The sequence below is a fragment of the Gymnoscopelus braueri genome (genome assembly GCF_963280865.1).
Source record: "Gymnoscopelus braueri genome assembly, chromosome: 13".
Lineage (NCBI taxonomy): Eukaryota > Metazoa > Chordata > Actinopteri > Myctophiformes > Myctophidae > Gymnoscopelus > Gymnoscopelus braueri.
In genome coordinates, this window is record NC_137615.1 from 17,237,862 (window position 1) to 17,262,088 (window position 24,227).

General features: G+C 40.2%; 3 protein-coding genes across 4 annotated transcripts; 2 read left to right on the forward strand and 1 right to left on the reverse strand.

Moving 5' to 3' along the window:
- Window positions 1-401: 401 nt before the first annotated feature.
- Window positions 402-3,782, reverse strand: LOC308099196 (uncharacterized protein). The gene is made up of 4 exons (XM_080447838.1): window positions 3,360-3,782; window positions 2,780-2,852; window positions 2,189-2,288; window positions 402-1,198 (listed from the first exon to the last, which is right to left on the reverse strand). The coding sequence occupies exons 1-4, from the start codon at window positions 3,659-3,661 to the stop codon at window positions 456-458; spliced, it is 1,218 nt and encodes a 405-aa protein (XP_080303964.1). The 5' UTR covers window positions 3,662-3,782; the 3' UTR covers window positions 402-455.
- A 263-nt stretch (window positions 3,783-4,045) lies between these two features.
- Window positions 4,046-9,635, forward strand: pgls (6-phosphogluconolactonase). Of its 2 annotated transcripts, none has more exons than XM_080447852.1 (6): window positions 4,046-4,149; window positions 5,323-5,593; window positions 5,683-5,790; window positions 6,806-6,907; window positions 8,761-8,901; window positions 9,333-9,635. In XM_080447852.1, exons 2-6 carry the CDS (start codon window positions 5,330-5,332, stop codon window positions 9,477-9,479), a joined length of 762 nt encoding a protein of 253 aa, XP_080303978.1. In that variant the 5' UTR covers window positions 4,046-4,149; window positions 5,323-5,329; the 3' UTR covers window positions 9,480-9,635. The 2 variants fall into 2 exon arrangements, with proteins under 2 accessions (XP_080303978.1, XP_080303977.1); XM_080447851.1 differs by having other exon boundaries at window positions 4,078-4,153.
- A 518-nt stretch (window positions 9,636-10,153) lies between these two features.
- colgalt1a (collagen beta(1-O)galactosyltransferase 1a) lies at window positions 10,154-24,227 on the forward strand. The gene is made up of 12 exons (XM_080447831.1): window positions 10,154-10,486; window positions 17,751-17,861; window positions 18,327-18,444; window positions 19,404-19,538; window positions 19,883-20,087; window positions 20,826-20,945; window positions 21,199-21,275; window positions 21,406-21,512; window positions 22,890-23,022; window positions 23,132-23,259; window positions 23,345-23,551; window positions 23,649-24,227. The coding sequence occupies exons 1-12, from the start codon at window positions 10,275-10,277 to the stop codon at window positions 23,914-23,916; spliced, it is 1,821 nt and encodes a 606-aa protein (XP_080303957.1). The 5' UTR covers window positions 10,154-10,274; the 3' UTR covers window positions 23,917-24,227.

Below are 24,227 nucleotides of genomic sequence, written 5' to 3' on the forward strand. Positions count from 1 at the left end.
CTTAGATATCAATGCTATGAGGTGACTGATTTGTCAGAAGTTGAATAAAAAAATGTATGTCTCTTTGCTCATTTGTTACTGGAATGATGCTCACTGCAGTGTCAGTTGTAGGACTGGTACTTCGCTGAATTAGTTAAAAACAACTGATTCATAAAAAGGAGGTGAGTTTCCCATCTTTAAAGGATGGTGTATTTTTAATACCCATGCTAGCACATGTGGACAGTTTGATTAAAATGTGTTGGTGCAAGGGTGGGAAACATGAAAAACAGAATGCATTACTATCTAACACAGCATAAAGTTGACACTATTTACCAGCAGATCCACATCATACTTTGTTGCATTATTGACCTACTAACCATTATGATTCAAATTTAATTGTATTACTGCAGTCCACTCAAATCTGAAACAAAATATACCTTTATTACAATGTCATTTAAAAGGAATGCTGAAATAAGTTACGGTTGACCGACAACAATGTTTGATGAGCCTGCATGTCCATTTGTCCCTCTGAATATTGGTAGGCCTACACTAGATTCAGTACTATACATGTTCATAACAGGATCTATATGTACTGCCATGTGTTTTTTCAAATTACAATTCTTTGTGAATCCTTTACCACATTTTACACAAACAAAAGGTTTTTCTCCAGTGTGAGTGCGTTGATGCATATCAAGAGTACATTTCTGAATGAAGCCCTTTCCACAAATAGGACAGCGATATGGCTTTTCTCCTGTGTGCGTGCGCTGGTGTGTATAAAGATGCCCTTTCTGCGCGTATCGTTTTCCACACAGTGTGCATCTAAATGGTTTTTCTCCTGTGTGACTTCGTTGATGTATTTCAAGCTGACTGAAACATCTAAAGTTCTTGCCACATTGCAAGCAGCCAAATCGTTTAGCAGCCGAGTTCCGTAAGCTGTGGACCTTCACGTTCTTGGCCATACTAAAACTTTGGGCGGCAGCATTTCGGCCAAAGGATTTCTCCACCTCTAGGTTTGTGTGTCCCGGTGCAAGCTGTGCATTCTGGCGCACAGAGTGCGCAGTACTCCAATGTGTGTCTTCTTTCCCTGGTCCGGCCAAAGATGATTGAGAGCCTTGGGTCACAAAGCTCTCAGTGAATACAGGTTGTTGATCTGAGGTGGTTTTGAGGTGCTGGATTACATCTGAGTTTCTCTTCCGAGTATCTGTGGCCATTTCACTTCCTGTTGAGAGAATATATTGAATTAGGAAACATGTCAAATATTAAATCATGAAAAAAGAATTTGCTTGATTAATTACCTGCATCCTTGTAGGGCTGGACAATATAGCGATATTATATCGATATTGTGATATGAGACTAGATATCGTCTGGGATATGGGGTATCGTTATATCGTGATATGGCATAAGTGTTGTCTATTCCTGGTGTTAATCACATAAGCCCGATTTTATACTGTTTATACCTGATTTACAAGCTCACAACGCACTGCAACCTTGTAGACAATTTTCTCTATTTTAGAACATTTTGGGTACTTTTGAAAGAAGCCCGATGTACACCTCAAAGGTTAGTGACAGGTGTGTAGGACAACCAGGGCAAACATGTTTGTCCTGATGAAGGTCTAACGACTGAAACGTCGATTTAATAAAGAGCATCCTTTTTGTAAGTTCCAGATAGTGTGCAGGACCCTTTTTTATATCATAGATCCCTTTCAGAACATTTTGGGGAAAGAAAAATTAAATATTGTGATATTTCATTTTGTCCATATCGCCCAGCCCTATGTCCTTGTAGGTGTACATAATGTTTTTGCTTAATAGGGTACGGTCACACCGAACTATGGCTGCAGGCTGATAAACGCAGGTTCTGCGCGGCCGCCTGTTTTGTGCAGCCAGATCAGTCTAAAAAACAGAGTAGCTTGCAGCACCTTCTGTCTTGACGTTACCAGGCCGGTCCGTCTTCGACTCATGCGATTGGACAGAGGGGGAAAGCAGCAATTGTCTAGAGCATTTATCTGCTTCAAATAGACTTTTTTTTTTGGAGGCGCCTTGGCGCATAGAACCCATAAACTCAAGGTGTCTGCAACACACAGAAAAAGCTGCGCAAGGGCAACAAAACGCTCCATTCCCATTGAAAAGGATTGGCAGAATCTGTCACATGGGCCGAATCAAAGTTCGGTGTGACCGTACCCTTAAGACAAAATCTTAAAGGAGCACTCACCATTTTCACCTGTCCTTTCTTTCTGTGTCCCACTGTCAATCTCCACTGGCTCCTCTTTTACCACTATGAGTTCAGGCTGCTCTCGGACTGGATTTGTAAGCTACAGAGAGAGAAGAATAGAAATGACACCCATTAGACATGACAGTATGTATTGCACGAATACAGGATAACAAGGCACTTGTACAAAGTGGACACTTTTATGAAGTGGGTCCAGTGCAGATCTGAATGCATCTTAATATGTATCCTTTTTTTCTGTGTATGCCATAAACATACAACTAAGTTTACCTACACTTTATTACATACTATATTAGTTACTACTACTATTAATACCTTACTTGTCTTGTACTACAACTTAGTAGTACCTTTTATTCCATAAAATATTGTACCTCATGTTGGACATCAAATTTTTTTTTTCTCTCCTAAACAAAGAACCATTGATGCTTGTTAGGCCACTCAAGAATTGCATTGTGGGGCACTCTACTGAATTTGGACAGTTTGATTCAGATAGAAGATTGTTTTCTCCCAGTGCCCCCGCCACCCACCCCCCAAAAACATTACACTACTATATGACATGTTTTAGAAAGTCCTTACTTCAACAGAAGAGTCACTTTGATGCAAACAGCCCATTGCAGCAGAGGAAGATATGCTTTCCCATGTACTCTCACTAGGATGCAAAAACTCCAGATTAGATCAGACAATCACCACCAATCACACAAGCCATGTTCAGTGCAATATAGCAGTGGTTCTCAACCTTTTCAGGCCGTGACTGACCCCCCAAAATAATCATATTTGTGCTGGGGACTCCTCCAGCCCCACCCTGATAAGCACTTGGATTGGTAGGAGTTTAGTCATAGTTTGACTTGGTTCCACAGATACATTTGTGAAAATAGCAGATCTACAAGCTCACAACACCTCCCAATGCGAGGCGTTGTGAGCTTGTGGATCAGCTATTTTCACAATTTTAGCATCTTTCTTATCAATTTGGCCAATGTTTCACCAGTTTTTATAAACGTCCTTAAATGGTCACTTTACTGTCATCTGGGAACCCCCCAAAAAATCCTGTGGGGACCCCCCTGGCCCTGGGGGTCCCGACCCACAGGTTGAGAACCACTGCAATATAGGCACTGTATATACAGTAAAGAGGCTATTCATATGGTTAATATTGGCCTACCTTTTTATTATCATAGGTCCTGTCCCATCAGCCTCCACTGTTCCATAAAAATTGTTCTCTAGACCATCTCTAATCTTTAGAGCTGTGTCCTGCTGCCTGCGCCCCTGTGCAATCCACAGCAGATTCTCCATCAGTTGCAGTTTTTCGCCAAGAGACGCGATTTCATTGCGTCCTCGTGTGATCTCTATTTTCAACATCTTTGATTCGATCTCAACCAGTTTGCTTATTTCCAGCACAGCTGTTTTTGATAACGCGTCCATGATGGAGACGAGTTGTGATTGAAAAGAGAAGATTGTCGACATCTTGTATGTATATTTATAAGTCGAGATAAATGCCAAACGGAAGAGCAGAATAAGGGGAAATGTTGTTTACAGCCAGATATGTATACGATAAGAAATGTTAGATGTGTGTGTGTGTGCATGCTCAAAGGCTAAGCGTGGTCTATCTCGCTTCCAACTGGGACGGTAAAATGGCATCATTGTTTCCATCTACAGGGTGGGAGGATACATCACAAGTTTGTTGTTTGTTTTAGAAAAAAAAAATGTTTTTGTGGAATTACACAATTTCTGTCCAGGCCGTTACGTAATACAGCAAACCCCTCAAATATAGGCCCATTGGAAGACTTGTGTGGAAAAACAAATGTACCATTTCTACTGACTGCACTTCATTTACCAGAATGCTGCGCGGCACGCAACCAACGTGATTGGCTAATGGAATAGTTGAGGAAGTAAAAATCGGATTAAAATGTACCGACAGAAAATCATCCGCATGAGAACTTGAAGAATCACCAGTAGGTAATATATATCACTATTTTTCATGCTTTGCTTGATCCAATGATCCTCTATTTTGATAGCCTTTGTTCCAAGTGATGTCAACTGTTGCTGTTATTTAATCTTTGAAGCCTAATCCCGCGTCCATTTAAAGTACTGTAAAACCATGTTTATTTGATCAGGTAGCCTGACATTAGTCAGTCATTTACCGGGGCATAAGCTATAACCCACAGTAGACCTGGGCGCTGGGAACCTGTTTGCAGTGGTGTAAAGTAACTAAGTAAATGTACTCAAGTACTGTACTTATGTACAATTTTGAGGTATTTTTAGGGTAGGCCAGGGTAGGGTTATTATCCCTATCCATAGCACCAGTTTGACAGTAGTTGATACAATACGTATTATTTACCACCCTGCTCTTGTAGTGGTTGTCTCAGAACTTGATTTGTTTTGTATTTTCATGTGTGAAGAAGTGAATGATGGGAAAAGACATGGCTAATTCATTATGTTTTTGTTTTGTTCTCTTTTTTTCTTTTTTTTGCATGAATTAAAAAAGCAGCAGGCACACATTACATACTTTCACTATCAGATCTGCATCTCGGGCTCATCTACACTTAAATAGCTTGATTTGAAAATAATGTATTGCAATGATTAGGAAGACATTAGATTAGATGAGGAAATAACTTCCTGCACAGGCCGCACAGACAGCTTAATGCTCTGTATCTTTTTTACTGAGTAAAACAGCAAAGTCTTTTGCACAGTAAAAGACATGCAGTGAATGAAGCTGTCTGTGCGGACTATTTCTTCTCTTTGATACATATATCTGTCCTTCACCAGCAACTACAAGGATGAGCACAACACTGCATTTCTTTTAAAAACAACTTGTTTCCTCATCTATATTTAGTTATTTCCTCATAACTACCTTATTTCAAATAAGGTGCATGCAAGACCAGTTACCAAGAAGTCATCGACTAATTATGTTTTTTATCAGATGGACTATACTGTTTTTCTAACAGATTAATCATGAAAAATGTGAACCTTGCTAGTCTTTGTTTTCTATCAAGAAGTAAATGTCTAGCCTTAGCTTTGCAGTGTCACTAGTATTGCACATGTGTTCATTGCATTGTCGATGCTGAAACGATATTGTGTAACCTGTTTTTTCCTTCTCTCATGTCCAAACCCTTCTGTTTTTGTAGTAGTGCAATGCCTGGCAGAAGAGTGGTCGCGTTCCCCTCATCAGCAGAGCTTGGCCCAGTGCTGGCTCAACTGGTCGCCTCTCGGGCTAAAACGGCCATTTCCTCCCGTGGCCAGTTCACACTGGGCCTATCAGGTGGCAGCCTGGTATCCATGCTCAGCAAGGAGCTGCCTGCTCTGTCAAACTTGGACTGCAGTAAGTGGGTTGTTGGGTTCTGTGATGAACGCCTGGTGCCATTTGATGACCCAGAGAGCACATATGGACTGTACAAGGTATGCATTCCAAAATATTTACTAAGGAGTATTGATGTGTTAAGTGTATGTGTAGGCAAACATTGCAAAACCCCTTTCTCCTCTCCTAGAATCAATTGTTTTCCAAGATTGACATCCCTGGGAGCAACATATTGGCCATAGATCCATCTCTGCCAGTGGACAAGTGTGCAGAGGATTATACCCAGAAACTGAAGAAGGTACAGAGTCTGTACTACTTACTATTACTATGTGTTATATATTATGTATAACAGAGACGTCTGTACTACAGTGTAATACATAATATATAACACATAGTAATGAATCATGATTCTCTAAGCTCAATATTTGGTTTGATAGACAATATTGGGTTCATTCATATATTGAAAACAATGCCAAAAACAAATACATCAATAAAATGTAGCATAGACTTTAAAAATAACAGGTCTGCTAATAAGCTTATCTTGTGTATATAATTTGGAACAACTACAAAAATGATGCTTTCAAGTTTGATTTCCGTTTCCTTGATTAGATAGATAGATCTTTATTGATCCTGCAGGGAAAATTCAGTTGTCAAGGCAGCACAGCAGCTATGAAACACAGGACAGATAGTCAGATACAGAAACATGTATACAGCTAGGAGGAGTAACAAATGATACAAATAAAAACAAAATAGTAGCAGGTAGTAATGCACAAGGATTAGGAAAAGAGTACCAAAAACCAGGAGATATCGGTATACTACATGGTGAAGGAGCTATTTACAGGTGTAGATGGATTAGGGGATCAGATTGTTATTGAATTTGTCTTTGAGTTCCTTTTTAATTGCCACAAGGTACACATAAAGCAGAACTGAACAAGAAAAGTGCACTCCTCGGAGTACAGATCTATGCCAGGCCTGGGCCCCTTACTCATGGTTGTGTCAATCATGGGGTACAGGCTGCAGCTGTCAGAATAGGAGGAATCTCCAGGGGAAATAGAGTATATACTGTACGACAGACGGTGCAACTGTTCACGTTTGTGGCACACCTATGGAATAGTGAAAGTGGGTTTGGAGGTGTGCTCTATTCTATAGTGTCCCATGTGATTCTAATTTGGGTATAACTGGATGTTGTGTTAAGAATATATGTCATTTTCAAACAGTATGAAGTATTAAAACCCTGTTTGACTGATTCATCTTGATCACATGACTTTCCAAATACTGAGACAGTATTGTTTTTAATACTCTTAAACATGCAGGCCTTTCCAAGCGATGACTTACCAGTGTTTGATATGCTACTGTTGGGAATGGGACCTGATGGACATACCTGCTCCCTTTTTCCAGATCATCCTCTCTTGGAGGTGAGAACCCTTCTCATCTCTACTGACTTGTGTAAATCTGTATATTAGACTATAATGGTGTCATGTCCTATCCCTTTACCCTCATTTTAAGATTAGAGGGCAGTTTCTTCATATGGATGTAATTAAGGCTGTTTGATGGTATTCTTATGTGTATGATGTGTTTGATGAGATAAATGCTATGATAAGGAAAGGAAAGTAGGGTTGCAAACAGTACAAAAAATGATTATTTGTCTTTCTTTTTTTTAAATGCAGTAGCAAAAATACTGAAAATAGCATATCTGCAAATGCGTTGTGAGTTGGTAGATCTGCTATTTATGACAATTATAAAATTGTCATAAAGTGTGAGTTAATGAGACTAATCAATTTTGGCCATTATAAAAATGTAAATTAGTTGATACAAATCTCAGTTATTTGATTAAGCAATTAATCGAATAATCTAAAAAAAAAATATATATATATATATATACAGTATGTCAATATTTGCATCCCTAAAGGAAATTCTCTATGTTATGGGTCCAAGGCAGCCTCTTCTGTATTATTTACTGTACATTGACAGTGTAGCAGCGCAACTCCTTGTCATTTTGTTGAACATATACGTACTGTATGTAAATTAATTTGAACCTATTCTGTTATTCCACTTGTCTATGACTGCCAAATCAGCATTTGTGAACATGAACAGAACTACTATCTTGCACAGCCATAAGCTAATGAGCTAAGACCCAACTGATATAATTAGATATAAAGTGCAGTGTTGCTCCATTGAGAATGAACAGGGAAATCACTCACTGTGATTTTCTATGAAAGGTACTAGAATAATTAAATGGAAAATATAGCAACAAACGGCAGTTAACGGGGTCTAAGCACAGGACAAGATGATGAAGATAAAGCTGACTTTCTTAAAATGGTCTATGTGCAAATTGGCATGGATTATATAGATGGATTTGTTTGGACCTACAGAATCGACACAAAAAAAAAAGTCTTATGGGCTACTAAATATAAAGTTCATTGCTATAGCACCACCATCTGGCCAGTCATTATAATGTGTTTTGTCTCTGAGTAGTGTGAGAGATTTCCAAACTATCTGCCAAGTTTGGGAAATTTCTGAGACTGAGATGCTTTTAGTGGAGAAGAATAATCCTAATTCAATAGGGTTCCAGCTTCGGACCCTTAAAAATAACATGAAAACAGAAGTAAATATATGGCTCCTCAAATTCAGTCTTCCATTCACTGTCCAATATAATTAGGAACGTGAATTGTATTGCACCACATGGTTGTGATTACATTATGTCCATTTATTCTGTCCAAAAGACAGAGAAATTGGACTATACCCTATTCTTAAAATATCTACCGTTTCCTGTTTGTAACTCTATTCTCTAAATCTATAATTACAGATACACATAATGCACACAGTCTCTCTGTATGTATATCTGTGCGGAGTGTGCGCACAGTAAATGTATGTGAAAAAGCCTGCAATTGAAACTCATTTCTCAATTTGGTTTACGGCCTACTAATTAAGGTCTGGAGGCATGCCATTTTATGCTCTTTACTGTGGTTCTTGATAGGCTACTTCACACAATGCATGTCAGCCATGCATGAAGACCGCCCCTTTACCATGTATGTAATATACAGTATGATTACATTCAGACAAATACGTGGCCTGTTGGCTTGATTACATTCAGACAAATTTATGTGCCCTATGGATTTTCATTACATGTTTGCAGAACACATGCATCATATTAGTGTCAGTTAACATGGTAGTCTTCTTGTCTTGTGGCCTCTCACAGGGGCTTTTTGGTTGCCACTTGTATACATTATAGATGATCGGTCTGGGTTTGGGTGTACCCCTAATTTAGGAAACTGAGAAGGTTGTGGCCCCCATCAGTGACTCTCCCAAGCCTCCACCACAGCGTGTGACCATGACTCTTCCAGTGGTGAACTCGGCACGTTGTGTGGCCTTTGTATCAACAGGGGGCAGCAAAGCACCCGTGTTGAAGGTAATGTACAGATGTTAAATTAATATTTCAGACTCATAATACTTTGCCTACTACCACATGTACTTGATACAAAAGAATAAATATGGGCCTGTGCTTAGACAAGGACATCAAACATTGGGATGAGGTAGATCTGAAGAAGAAAATCACAAGAATTAACCCAAAGAATCTTGTTATTTTTAGATTTCTTTGGGCTATTAAAAAATAGCAGATATACAAGCTCATAGCGTGGCACATGAGCTTGTAGATCTGCTATTTTTTTTTAAATCATGACATTTTAGCAAATCTTTGAATATATATATTTTTTACTCAAATCTTTGCTTCTGGGGGTTCTACAAATGTCTTCTAAATCCTAACAGTTCGAATGGGTCGAATGGGTTAATAAAACATTGATGTTGTGGTAATTTAGCCAATTGTCTTTTTTTTACCCACAGGAGGTACTTGAGGGAAGAGATGGTCCAGCGTTTCCAGCAGCCCGTGTTGTTCCCACTGAAGGAGAACTATTCTGGCTCGTTGATGACCCAGCTGCTTCTGCTTTAACTATCCAAGTAGAGAGGCCAGGCTCAGGAGCCAAACTATAGGCTGTTTCATCTGCGTGGACTGAGGAATAAAAGCATTAAGTTAACATGTTGGACATTCCAAATGACGATATTGAAAATGTATCAATTCCTACTTACACTTGATTCCGTATTTGATTGACTGTGAATGAGAAATATTAAAAAATAAATACCATTTGAAATGTTTTGTCTTTTGTGTTATCAATTGTTTTTATTCATCATATCAGCAATATATCAGCAATACAATTATGCCAGTACACATAGATGCATCATGAATAATAAAAATAATTAAAAAACGAAACATACAGTTTGAAATGTTCATCATTGTATGGCCTTCTGAAAAATAGTTTTGCCTATTTTGTAGAATGAAAGTTTTCTGAATCTATGAAATGTAATTCCACTAGATTGTGTGTGTGTGTGTGTGTGTGTGTGTGTGTGTGTGTGTGTGTGTGTGTGAGAGACTTAGATTGGGAGCATATGCAGCAATTTTCTTGATGTCATAATAATTAAAAGGCAATATTTTCTTGTGCTTTGATAAACATTAACAATAACACCCTAACTTCTAGAACTAAAGTCTTCGGGTGTTAATTTGTAGCAAAAATCATCCTCACTAGTCCAGCCCCCCTTTAAGATCTCAGCGGAACACACCCCTCCCCTTTAAAACGGATCTTCTCAGTGTATTGTCTGTGTGTGTTTAGTGGCTGAGCAGTGCACTTACACTAGTACTGTTGTCAGTGGGTGATGATCCCAGGTGACAGACTTTCAGACTTCGTGGCATAGTTTAGCCGTATTTATTGCTCAGTTCTGCTCTGCTCTGCAATGCACCGCTTCGTCCCCCTCCTCAGCGCCCTGGTCCTGTTCCTCAGTCCTGCTCGGGGGTATTTTCCAGAGGAACGCTGGAGCCCCGAATCTTCCCTTCTAGCTCCCCGGGTGTTCATTGCGCTCATCTGCCGAAACGCTGAGCATTCCTTGCCTTATTTTCTCGGAACCATCGAACGTCTTAATTATCCCAAGGATCGCTTAGCAGTATGGTAAGTTATGAATTGATCAAAGGAGGGGGGATAGCAATTTGCCCGCTAGCATATAGCTAGTGCTCCTGGTAAAATACTGTAAAATGGGTTTTTAACTTATTGGTAACTTTATTAATAATGAAGTAATTACCGGTGAAATAACGATGCGTTGTTATGTTTGGTAATCTGTGTGTGTCTGCCTAATAAAAAGGGGGTGGACTTCCCTTCACTGTCTGCAGCAGCGAGGTTAAACGTATGCAGAAAGAAAGTTCTGTCAACTCAACTGTACTTTGCTGAAATATGCGTGGACCCCGGCCGAGCAAGAAAACCCGAAAACAGACTAAAATATACTCGGATCAGAATGAGCGATGCTCAAAAATGAAGTGTAATGCTGCCTAACGTAATGTCAGGGTTTCTGGACAGGCAGTTTGTGATGAGCAGCTCTGTCTGTGGTCACTAGTCGGCCCCTGCCTCCATGCATGTATGTATCATCTGCATACGTGGAGGGGAGGGGATCGGCATTAGTGGTGTAGCTGTTAGCCAGCCCACTGAGCCCTGGATTCATTGGTACTAATAGGAAATATCTTGGCTGCGGGGTTTTCTCTCGCGTTATCCTGGCGATATTTGCTACATGCAACAACAAAAACGTGTACTAGATGGCAGTGGTGGAAGAACTTGAAGTACTCACATTTTGTACTTAAGTAAAAGTAGCAATACCCCAATGTAGAAATACTCTGTTGCAAGTGAAAGTACTATTATAAAAAATGTATTTGAGTAAAAGTACAAAAGTATTGGCATCAAAATATACTTGAGTACTAAAAGTAAGAGTACTCATTATGCACAATGTCCCATTTTTCACAAGTTTCCAAATGTATAGAATCCTTTGAAAACATCAGATCTACAAGCTCACAAAGCGCCACAAAGCTTGTAGATTGGCTATTTTCAAATAGCCAAAGTATATAGGTCTGAAGTGGTTAATGTATGTTTTACAAAGTAACTAGTAGCTAAAGTTTTCAAATAATTGTAGTGGTGTAAAAAGTACAATATTTGCCTCTGAGATATAATGAAGTAGAAGTATTAAACTGCAAATACTTCAGTAAAGTAAAAAATACCTCAAAATTGTACTAATGTAAAGTACTTGAGTACATGTACTTAGTTACTTTACACCCCTGCTAGTAGGTAGGTACTGGTAGAACATCTATCACTCTCAGCTTTCTGGTTTGGCTTGGATGTGCTGTGACTTCTCGTGTTATGCTGTGTAAACTACTAGAGGAGAGATTCTCTCTCAGCCACATTTTTTTTATTCAAGGACTCCCAGTTTGATATGCACTGGACGAGACCACGGACCCCAATTTGAGAGGATATTTATCTCTGGGGACCTACACTGTAAAATTCTGTCTGTTGTTTGATTGATTGAATATTTTGATAGACAGAAATGTAAAAACAGCACGAGTACAGTCAAACACTGTCTAAAAGGATAACACCAAAAAAGGTCCTCGTTTCCATTGGGGTCCTAGGTATTCAATTCATCAACATATAAAATAGCACCAACATTCAATATCATCACAAATATAAAACACTATGTACAGTAGGAAAAAAAGGGGGGGTGGTCGCCTGTCTATGTAGTCGCCTGTCTAAGTGGTCGCCTGTCTAAGTGATAATAACTACCTTCCCCTTTGGCCTCCTGAAAGGTGAATTTTCAGGGCTGTTTTAACCTACAGAGTTACAGACCTGTAAAGGGCCCGTAAGTGATTTAGCTGGGGACCCCTAGGGACCCTCAATGACCCCAGCCCCAGGGGGTCCTCACTCCTCAGACCCCACATTGAGGGCCAGCTGCGCTTTATTTAGAGAGCATTAAATAATCAAGGGAGTGACTCAGTGGGACCATGACCTACAGTTACCTATCATCTATAATGTATACAAGTGGCAACCAAAAGGTGTAACTGATATGATGCATGTGTTCTGCAAACATATAATGAAAATCCATAGGGCACATAATATCTGTAGTGTCCTTGTCCTACATAATATAATGGATACCTTCAGCGCTTCTGGAGTGGTGGTTGGATTCTATGAGGACATTAATTAGACTAACTTATTCATGTTTTAACCCATTTAGACCTGGAACGCATCTGTGTCACTTTTTGATTTGAGCTAAAAAGCATTATTTTACACTTTGGCTATTTAAAAATAGCAGATATGCAAGCTTATAGCGCGGCACCGAGTGCCGCGCTATGAGCTTGTAGATCTGCTATAAAAAAAAAAAAATCCAAATCTTTGAATATATATATATATATATATATATATATATATATATATATATATATATATATATATATATATATATTGTTTTAAAGCGAACATTTGTAACTCAAATTTTTGCTTCTGGGGGTCCCTGGAACAAAATATTTTGAGATGGGGGTCCGCGGTCAAATACATATAATTTTGAGGGTCCTTGACATGAAAAAGTTTGAGAACCACTGATAACATAGTTTTTTTCAGAATACTGTTGGGATTTAGAAGACATTTGTAGAATCGGCTTCAGGTTTTAAAGGGTTAAGGAAGGTTTGAGGAGAATTATACAGTAGCTCACTACTTCAAATTCACAAACAAGATTTTTTTTGTCTACTTAGTGCTGATGAAGAATGTGGTGAAGAATGTAACACAGTTTACCTGTGTGCTAGGGGCCATCTACCAGGTCTGGCACCAGCATACCTTTTCAACCCTTCTTGGGCAACTTCTTCTACCCAAGATGAACTGATGACGGAGTCTTATAGATTATCCTGTAGTGTGTGTCGTGTGATGCTACCAGATTTATAAGCGTTTAAATAGCCTGTAGTGTAATCTGAGCCCAGCTTTAGGCACGGAGAAGCATGGAATGTGTAAATGGATACTTATATAAACATCTGTCTACCAGGACGGGCAAAAGTAAAGTTGCTATAGGGCTAAAAGGGGAGGGATTTCACACATGACAGACCAACACCGTGTTCAAACAAACCATGCTGTAAGTTCTTCACTCACCAACTTGATCGGATTTCAGTCTATTGAGGGTCTTTGTATCTGATGTCTGTTATTTATCCTCTTGTTCTAGCCGTAGAAACAAAGGGGTTGAACAAGGGCTTAATTGTACAGTTGCTGCTCCTGTTGCAGAGTGTAAAAAATGTTGATCACATTTGTGTCAGGGGACAACAGTTTTTAAGATATTTATTGGGGTTTTCTGCCTTTTATTATGGATAGGACAGGGGGAGAGAGAGAGAGACAGGGTGTGACACGCAGCAAAGGCCGTCAGGCTCAAGATTCGAATCTGTGATTCGTTGTCAGGCTGCATTAGAGCCTATTTGTGGTATGCGCCACTTAGGCCATCAGCGCCCCGGGCGGGGGACAGCAGTTTTGTTTAGAATCGTCTATAAACGCATACAGCTGCATGTGGCAAAGTGTACAACAGTTGTCCGTGGTTATAAACAGTGTACATTAATGTGGCCTTTAGGGGGTGCAACAGTTGCAAACGAATAGATTATAAAAATAATCGATCAAATCGATTTTAAAAAATGGCAGATCTACAAGCGCACAACATGCCACCTGACACTGTTGTACTCCAATGAAGTGTAAAATGTATTTTGATAAGACTAATTGATTTAGTCAAATATTCTAAAAAGATCAATGAAGGCATGCTTGCCAACAAGTGCTTCCTCGGCTTTGTGTGGTTGTGGCACGATGGGCTCAGGGTCATTTCAGTCTTTGGTGTCAGCAAATAGACAAATAGATATACGTCTCTAGACTGAATGTGAGCAAGATACCACTGTTTGATGTCACTAGTACTAAATCTGTGCTTTGACAAGTATCTGAGCATAAGATTTTTTTTCTTTACTGAGTATATAGTGTGGAGACTGGAGAGCCCCACTTGACTCTAGAGGTTAGATGGCATTGAAGATTGGACAGCAGAGAGAGATGGTTTAGCATGGAGCTGCAGTGTTCTCACAGGACCCTGTGACATCAGCGGAGAGAGCTGGACTTGGCTGTGTGCCACAGAGACTACACACTCTGCAGCTGTTGTTGATGTGTGTATTCAACCCATGCCTGTTGTGTACACTAGCTAGTAGTTACTATTCAGTGTTTCCCAAGCAGTGTGCCATGAGACGAGTCCAGGTGTGGCTTGGGATTTTGTGACAACCACACATTATTATTATTATTATTATTGCAATAAATACAACTATCCAAAAAGTTATGAATACTTTTTTAAATTTTAAAACAAAAGAAAGGAAGCGCTGCCTGGGTTCAATCACAGTGGCTCAAAACGGGTGGTCTTCAGTGGAACAGGTATAGGCATAGAAGCAAAGGAACCCAAAGTTCGGCTTGTGGTGAGGCAGTCTGTAGGGAAAAATCACACCCTGTGTGAAGTGGGCGGTGTCTTGCTAGCTAATCACAATACTGAATGGAGTCAACCAATCATGTACAAAAGATAAATACATTTATTGAAACACTCTTTATGATGGACGAAACCATAACTTTAAAAAAAAAAAATTATGTTTTTTTTAAAGTTATGGTTTCTTATATAGGGCTATGCACATGTGTCATGTGACACTGGCCAATCACAGTCCTGAATAGATTGTGATTGGCCAATCACAGCGCAGGATAATTGTACAAATTTCCAAACCTCACTTATAGGGGCGGTTTCACTGCCCAAGATAATTGTACAAATTTCCAAACCTCACTTATAGGGGCGGTTTCACCGCCCAAAAATACTGAGGCACTCCGTCTTCAGGTGAAAATATTAAATGGTTGCGCAACACGGCCGTTCGTCGAACTATAAATACACATAGCCAGCGGGGGGGGGGGGGGGGGCTCGCTCCTCGCCGCCTGTAGAGAGACGCAGCCAGACGAGTCCCGCTCCGCTTTCACGTTGGCTCTGGCTTGGGTATAATATTAGTGCGGGAATGTCCCACATTATAAGTGCTGAATTTGATCATAACATGGCAGCATAATGTAGCATGCGTCCCGTGGACCCTGCGGTGGTTTGTTTGATGCATCCTTAAAAATGTGCGTTAGAGATGCAGAACGCAGGGCTAGCAGCATCACTGCAGTAATATCTTGAATTGATGTTGCACTACTGTTTTATTATTTTTACTGTACAATTTATATTATTATTTTACTAACTTGGAGCTGCACTTTAACTATTATTTATGCTTTTTTTTTAATTCCTAGATCAGTGGTTCTCAAACCTTTTAATTTCAAGGACCCCCCATAACTCTTGAGAGTGTACAAATGTACATTTGTACACTCTCAGAGTTACAGACTTAAGGGTCCATTTGGAACCCCCTCAAGGAACCCTGAGGGTCCCTGGACCCCACTTTGAGAACTGTCCTAGATTGGTATCGGATCGGTACTCAGTAAGTTATGCTATTGCATAAGTGTAGGGCATGCATTCCCAAGTTGCATCGTTCCCGACTTGCATTGTTCCAGACTTGAATGGTCCCTGAGTAGGCCGGTGCCCGAGGGTATAGTTTCTAAAAAATAGCAGAAATGGCAGATCTACAAGCTTGTAGATATAGTATCAATACAGGTATGTCTTGATATTTTGACTTGCCCATCGTTGTCCCTTAGGCACAAAAAACATTGAAAATCCCTACTATAGACCAGCGGCTCTGTCTGGATCACTAATGGCTCAAGAGTGAAAAGCCCATGGTGTTGTCGTGTTTCAACATGAACGCCCCCACAGAGAGACAGGCCTATGGAATGACACAGGGCTCAACACGTGGCTTGATGTAAAACATCTGCAGGATTAATTCAAAGCGTGCTCCTGGCACATTTGTATGCGTGCACAGACTGCACACACACTACATACATTGCTTGTGTCACTCGCTTTCACCAGTTCTTTCTGTTCTCGGCTAATAATGCAGATCTAGCAGTTTCACTTCTCGAATAATACTGTTTGCTTCTAGGAAGTACTTGCTATTCGAGTGTAAAGTAATTGAATCTGGTCATAGTGCTTGGTTTTGGTGTCATTTATTGTGTTCCCACAGCTGCAGACAATGTCCTTGTTAAACAGGAACACTGGACTATTGTTGTATAAGCAGTAGTATAATGTTTCAAACTTTCTCATTTTTTATCAGGTTACCAGTGCTACACAGAAATCTTGTGTTAGGAGCGCTCGGTGGCACAGGGGTAAAGTCCCTGCCCACCAACGTGGAGACTGGGTTAGACCAACAAGTAGGGGCTGGCAGTGACAGGACTACAGAATAAAGAAGAAAAAGTCCACAGAACAGCTTGAAGCTCGGAAAAGTTTTACTGTACAAAATGTATCGCAAAACACAGTTCATCAGAAGAAATGATTACAGTGAACCATGGCCCCCTTATCTACATCTGACACATGATGAATGTTTCTAGGTCTAACAGACCTATATAAGGTGTGATGGATTACTGTAATCATTTCACCTGATGAAATCATCTGACAGAGCTACTGTAGAGTAGATAAGGTGTCATGGGTCACTGTAATAATTTCACTTGATGAAGGCCAAATTGTTTGGCCAAAACCGTGGCTGTTTCTTACTTTGTCTGTCAAATGACTGTGCATTTTCTTTGAAATGGTAGTGATCATACACATGGGATGGAAATTGTCTAAAGATTGGGGATGGTAAAAACTATAATAATAACATATTGTAATCACTTCTGATGCCTTATACTTTGAAACATGGACACGGAAGACAAGTTTAGTTTATTTCGGATCCCCATTAACTGTTACAAATGGCATCAGTTACTCTTCCTGGGGTCCACACAGAACAATATATAAACATGCAAAAACACAAATTAATAAACAGAGAGCATAAAATGTCAAATGAAACACAATGAAGCAAATAAACTATGTTAATGCATAAATAAACAAGAGCAAGAATATATGGTAAGACAAGGGAAAATAATAAAAAATGCTTAACTGGAGTGGTGAAAGACTCGCACAACCACAAAGTTTAAGGATGATGGATCCTTGCACAGAGAGTAGACAAATATACGTTTTTCATTATTTATTACATGCTCACCAAAGTGTTAAGTGCTAAAAGAGTAGATCATAAGACCATTGTCAGTGCCATCTGATGGAACTGTCTAAGAAGTCATCCTTAAATCTTTTGTGGTTGTGCGAGTCTTTCACCACTCTTGTTCTTCTCTTAGTTATATTGAGACTACCGCACGTGCAACCAACCTTGAATTAAGGACAAAGAAAGACAGTCTACCCTGCAACAAAATGCGGAACTGAAAATTATACCCCGAGTTGATTCATTGATCTGTATGTTGACAGGGTTGCGACTGATCACAATGAAGACAACACCACAGCCATCCTGCGTGACTGGCTCGTCAAGGTACAGAAGGAATACCACTATGTGGAGTGGAGACCACAAGAGGAGCCCAGGTCAGTTACCGTAAACAGTAAATCTTCACTGTTAATTTAACTCGGAGTGTACAAATCCATCCACAAGCTAGCCCCCCCTCCAACTTCTGCTAAAGAAATTCCTCATAGGGCTTTATCTTGATCTCATTCCTTATTAGTTATTTTAACTGCATTATATTGTCTTTCTTTTATATCATATCCAATATTGTTCGTGTTGTATTGCAGTTAGCACAGTCTTGCTCCTTGCCACACTTTGCCACAGCCTTCCGATGCTTGTACCTCTGAGTAGTTACGAATAAATAAACCCTCTTGATTCTTAAATAGACCCATAGCTCTTCAGGGTTGAATTGACACTAAGGATTTTACTGTGTACACATTTTGCTGTGTAGCGTTTCTCAAGAGATGACGTTTTCCTCTCAAGAGATGATGGGGTTTTTTTCTTCCTCTGGACTCATGGAGTTGATCCTCTGTTCCTGTCCTTTGCAGAAAGTACGAGGATGAGGAAGGCCCCAAGCAGTGGACAAACCTCCGCTACGCACATGTGATGAAGCTTCGGCAAGCAGCACTGGAGTCAGCCCGTGGGATGTGGGCTGACTACTTCCTAGTGAGTCTCTGTAATATGCGTGTAGGGGTTGTCACGATCATGACATTTTACTTGACGATTAATTGTCATAAAATTAATTGTGATTAAAGATTACATTTCTGTCAAACACAGGGCAGATATGACAAATTACTTAAATATACAAAAATATAAAAATAAATGACTGACATTTAATTATTTTAATGTGTTAAAAAGAACAATTTAAATGGCAGAAGTCGCCGATCTACAAGCTCACAGCGCTTTACATCGCGACACGTGAGCTTGTTGGCTATTTCCACTATATATATGTTTATGTTGTTGAGGAAACGATTATGACAATTATGCAAAATAATTGTAATTATCTCAAATAATTGCGATCAGGCGATTATGTAATAATTGTGGCAGCCCTACATCGTGCACATTACACTTAAAATTTCAGGCATTTTGCTGGACCTCCTACGAAATCACATAAAAAGAAAGTCATTCCTATATTTTCCGTTACTAACTCTTATAATGAGTGTGATGTTCCATGCCACAGCGCCCAATCAAGCGTCTCTTATACAAAAAGAACAGTGTTAGAATGTGACCCGGTTCTTCTCTTTCTCTTCTCATCAAAGCTTGCGTAATCCAACTAGTTTACACCAGTTCTTATGATTCTGCAGAGTCTGCCTGAACGTGAATCATAATTTAAAACACAGGAGCTGCGTGCTCCAGCCCACATTGTCTGGGATCAGCACTGTGTAATTTGGTGGAAGATTCCAGGACAGCGATAATTTCACTGTAGGAATTATCCCGCTATATTTGGATATGTTGACAGTCTCACTTAAACAGTGGAAAGTAGATAAAAGAGATTTGTTTGTTTGTTTTTATGATTATCATTTATTCAGATGGAGACAAGTTGATTTGTGCCTTTTCATAACTCTTTCTCACTGTTCACTTTAAGATTTGTTTAATTATTTTCCTTTTTCTGAACGTTTTTTTAGGCAGTGGACTGTGATAACCTTCTCACCAATACCAACGTCCTGTGGAAGCTCATTAATGAAAATAAGACCATTGTAGCTCCAATGCTGGACTCCCGTGCTGCGTATTCCAACTTCTGGTGTGGTATGACAGCCCAGGTAACGTGTGTGTGTGGGGCCTGGTGTGGCATGACTTCTCAGGTCATGTGTGTGTGTGTGTGTGTGTGTGTGTGTGTGTGTGTGTGTGTGTGTGTGTGTGTGTGTGTGTGTGTGTGTGTGTGTGTGTGTGTGTGTGTGTGTGTGTGTGTGTGTGTGTGTGTGTGTGTGTGTGTGTGTGTGTGTGTGTGTGTGTGTGTGTGTGTGTGTGCGTGCATGCGCAGTTGCGCACGTGTGTGTTTATTTGTGTTAAGCGTTGGAAAGAGCTCAGTGACTTTAATGAATGCCCTCAAATCCCCACTCAACCATAAATCAACCCAACTGTGAATCATCTTTTCTTTTTTTAGGGTTACTATAAACGCACCCCTGCCTACATACCCATCAGGAAGCAGGTGCGGAGGGGATGTTTTGCAGTACCCATGGTGCACTCCACCTTCTTGATAGATCTCAGAAAGGAGGCATCTAGGGAGCTGGCCTTCCACCCCCCACATGCAGAATACAACTGGGCCTTTGATGATATCATTGTGTTTGCCTTCTCAGCTCGCATGGCAGGTATTGCATTTTATGTTTCCTCACTCTTAGAGCTACAATCCATAACTTTTATATGTCCTCCTACCCGGGATTCAAACCCGGGTCTCCCACATGCGAGACCACATTTCTACCACTCAAGAGGCAATATATATACTAGATATATTGTGCATATTATGAACTTCTGGCAGTACTACTTGTCAACTAGTAGGTTTGTGTCCTACCTGACGTCAGGATCAAAATGTCTCTATGGAAGAGTAGGGGAACCACCGCAGATGTGCTAGTTATATTGTATTAACATGGTAGAGTATGTTAATACAATATAACTAGCACATCCATACAGATTTGTTTAAATAATATTTTATTCTATTAAAATAAGTTTCAGATTGCAGCTTTAAAAAAATACTGTCAGATTGGTTTCTCAAGACAGCTCACACAATTATGAAATGATTCGTCCCACTCCCCCATCCCACACTTCCATTTTGCCTTTGCAGTCGGGTAAATAATATATTTTAAAGATATTAAAAAGACAATTTTTGTGAAAGGAAATGACAAACAGATGACAGCTTCCTGTCACATCTTTTTCCAGGTGGATTTACAGACAGACTGTAGAATTTGGAGATTGAAAAAAAAAACGTAGTCAGGCTTGAGAGAAGAGATGTGTCTCTCTCCATTCATCACTCTCTCACCATGCTATTGACGCTCAAATGCTTTAACAAAATTACAACCTGTTTTTGAATTGTTTCCTCGCTTACTCTGCAGATGTGCAAATGTTTGTGTGTAACCAAGAAACATACGGTAACTTCCCTGTGCCGTTACGATCCCACAACACACTGAAGGATGAAGTTGACAGTTTCTTGCATTCTTTGATAGAGGTTAATGGTGAGTAGCAGCATGCGTCCTCTCTAAGGCCTTGGCGTTTGCTTAGAGCTCCCCCTTTTTCATTGGCTTTAAGTTCTCTATTTCTTCTGCTACACACACAGTGAAATCCTCAGTGCTCATTTATGCATTTGTAACTCGGAGTTAAATGAATACTGAGGATTCCTTTTGTGTATACCTCAAGTACGCTTTTAAGCATGAGGCTCTGGTTATTATTCTTACCATTTCTGCATCCATCTTCCCTCTCACCGTATAGTGCGAAACGCCCCACTGATGCCCTCCAAATACATACCTGCCCCTAGCAAACAGCCAGACAAAATGGGCTTTGATGAGGTGAGTAATGAGTGTTGAGAAGATGGCAGCTGCAAAAATGGCGCTTCCTCTGCTTCTGTGCTGAATGGCTCCCTCTCCTGTTGCAAATGTTGCATTACGTTCACTGGTTTGTATGTTTTCCTGTGTGCAGGTGTTCATGATAAACTTGCAGAGGCGGGCAGACCGCAGAGATCGCATGCTGAAGACACTGTATGAGCAGGAAATTGCCTGTAAGGTCATTGCAGCTGTAGATGGAAAGTAAGTTTACTTTGGTCAAAAAAAAGCTTGCCGGTTAATTTACTAATGAATGATTCCATCTGTCTGCTAATATTTCTGTTGTTGTTTTTATGACCGGACACAATTTTAAGAGCCCACACAACACTTCAGTCACAGTCATCTCAATCACATACAAACAAAATTGTATGTAATGAATCAATAAAAATGTAAACTTAATGTCTGTAAATGGTAATGGAATGAGCTAAATGCAATCATACTAAATCATTAAAAATAGAGCTATAAAAGACCAAGCTTACAGTATCAAATCAATGACATTAAAATCTATTCATTTCCTACAAATAATATGCAGCATTTAATCATGAACACAGAGATCATTCAAGAAAACGAATAGTTAACGGGTGCATTACATTTCCTGCAGGGTAAAGTGAATTTAGTTTAGCCTGTAATGTGAGAAAATGGAAATGTAATGTATTTCTGCTTAACACTGTAGACTTAACACATTGCCTGCCAGAATTATTTCAGATTTTTTGCAGTTTTATGCCAGAGATTGTTCATTGAGAAAAAAAAAATGTATTCAGGAGCCGAGATACAGAATTTTTAAGTTTTAAGTTAACAAGGAAGTGGATAGGAGTCTAGATCTTCAAAAAATCATATCTCCTTGGTCTTTGGGTCAAAAAAATAAATAAATATATATATATATATATATATATATATATATATATATATATATATATATATATATATATAATCAAGTTAACTTGATCATATATATATATATATATATATATATATGATCAAGTTAACTTGATCTTGGCAATCAAGTGATGGATTTGAAAGATCAAGTTAACTTGATCTTGGCAATCAATGTGTTAAAATATGAACATTGAAACGTATGATAAACCATTCCATCCACCGCCGCACCACGGCTTGCTAACTAGGGACGGCATGCTAGTCAATGCACAAGGCCATCAGCTGCTGATTGCGGACACTCGGGCACACCTCAGAAGCCTCAAGGACTCTGTTGGCTCAACTGCCTTGTTTTCAAGTGATATAAAAAGTCATGCATGTAAAATCATTCTTTATTCAGTTGAGAGTTACACAAAACCAGTGCTCCACCTCCCTCCGGACCATTCTTTATAGCACTAACCGCCCACCGCCGTCATTGTGTCAGCGTACTAATTAAAAATGTTCCCCCCCAAATTCCCAGATAGATATTTATCTCCGTCTTTCAGAGAGAAGTAAAGAACCATGGAAGAGGCCTGCTTCAAAGAGCTCAATAAATGTAGTTACAGGTGTTCACTGCTGCACTGGACTATGCTTGCAGTTGACCAAAAAAAAACACACAACCACCACAGTCTCATTACCTTAATTCACTTGTGTTCTCTTTCGCTGTTTCAGAGCAATGAACATCAGTGAGGTTCACACTATGGGCATCCATATGCTCCCTGGCTACAGCGATCCGTATCACGGCCGCCCATTGACCAAAGGAGAGCTGGGCTGCTTTCTCTCCCACTACAACATCTGGAAGGAGGTCAGCCACATATAAGCTAGAGGCTTAGGTGTAATATCAATAAATAGAACAGAAACGTTGTGAACCAGATGGCTGCTTGATGCACTCAGTAATCTGTGTCTGGCGTTAGGTTGCAGAGCGGGGCCTGCACACCTCCCTGGTGATCGAGGACGATCTGCGCTTCGAGGTCTTCTTCAAGCGTCGACTGGAGAACCTGATGAGGGAGGTGGAGAGCGAGGGGCTGGACTGGGACCTCATGTAAGCGCGTAACCAGATAAGGCATCACTAATGTCAACGTATTTGCCCTCTATATGCGTTTTTCATTTTCATTTCTTTCTTCCAGTTATATTGGACGGAAAAGAATGCAGATCGATCACCCAGAGAAAGCCGTACCTAACATTCACAACTTGGTGGAGGCCGACTACTCCTACTGGACTCTTGGTTATATGATATCATTACAAGGAGCTGAGAAGCTCTTGAGAGCAGAGCCACTAAAGAGGGTGCTGCCAGTAGATGAGTTTCTTCCCATTATGTTCAATAAACACCCTGTGTAAGTTAACTGCATTTGTACCTCAGCTGTTAGAACGAATAGGTTTTTGTGTACAGGGTTTTCGTGAGCTATAACTTATTTCCATTTCTTCCCACAGGTCGGATTATATGGAACAGTTTGAATCTCGGGACCTCAAGGCGTTTTCGGCGGAGCCCCTTCTAGTGTTCCCCACCCACTACACCGGCGACAACGGCTACATCAGCGACACCGAGACCTCCACCGTGTGGGATAATGAGGAGGTCCGCACAGACTGGGACAGAGGCCGCTCGGGCAAGACCCAGGAGCAAGCTGAGATAAGCACAGAGGCGCAGAACACGGACGTCCTCCAGTCCCCGTGGGACAGCACAACGCGAGACGAGCTATGAGGGGGACTGACTGGGTGGGGGCCTCATGAAGATTCAGAAGAATGTAGGCGAACCACTCCAAACAAGCCTTTCGTTTATTTCCATATTTAAGTATCCCAGTGTGCATCATTGCAGGGATGTGAGAGTGTGGTGCCCAATGGAGATGGAATGTTTTCCCCAGATGTGATGTTAACCACATGAGCCCTAGCATCCCTATTCTGGGGCAAAAACATGGCAAAAATGGCAGATCTACAAGCTCACAATGTGTCACATTGCGACACCCTGTGAGCTTGTAGATTGGCTATATTCTGCGATTTGGTGTCGAGGGGGGG

Excerpts from the sequence above, each read along its gene's own strand:
- pgls (XM_080447852.1), top strand. The coding sequence starts at position 5,330 with ATGCCTGGCAGAAGAGTGGTCGCGTTCCCCTCATCAGCAGAGCTTGGC. Across the intron at positions 5,594-5,682 it reads GCACATATGGACTGTACAAG|AATCAATTGTTTTCCAAGAT; the intron begins GTATGCATTCCA and ends CTCCTCTCCTAG. Across the intron at positions 5,791-6,805 it reads ATACCCAGAAACTGAAGAAG|GCCTTTCCAAGCGATGACTT; the intron begins GTACAGAGTCTG and ends TTAAACATGCAG.
- LOC308099196 (XM_080447838.1), bottom strand. The coding sequence starts at position 3,661 with ATGTCGACAATCTTCTCTTTTCAATCACAACTCGTCTCCATCATGGAC. Across the intron at positions 2,853-3,359 it reads GGACCTATGATAATAAAAAG|TGAGAGTACATGGGAAAGCA; the intron begins GTAGGCCAATAT and ends TTTGCATCCTAG. Across the intron at positions 2,289-2,779 it reads AAAGTGACTCTTCTGTTGAA|CTTACAAATCCAGTCCGAGA; the intron begins GTAAGGACTTTC and ends CTCTCTCTGTAG.
- colgalt1a (XM_080447831.1), top strand. The coding sequence starts at position 10,275 with ATGCACCGCTTCGTCCCCCTCCTCAGCGCCCTGGTCCTGTTCCTCAGT. Across the intron at positions 17,862-18,326 it reads AGACCACAAGAGGAGCCCAG|AAAGTACGAGGATGAGGAAG; the intron begins GTCAGTTACCGT and ends TGTCCTTTGCAG. Across the intron at positions 23,260-23,344 it reads GGGCTGGACTGGGACCTCAT|TTATATTGGACGGAAAAGAA; the intron begins GTAAGCGCGTAA and ends TCTTTCTTCCAG.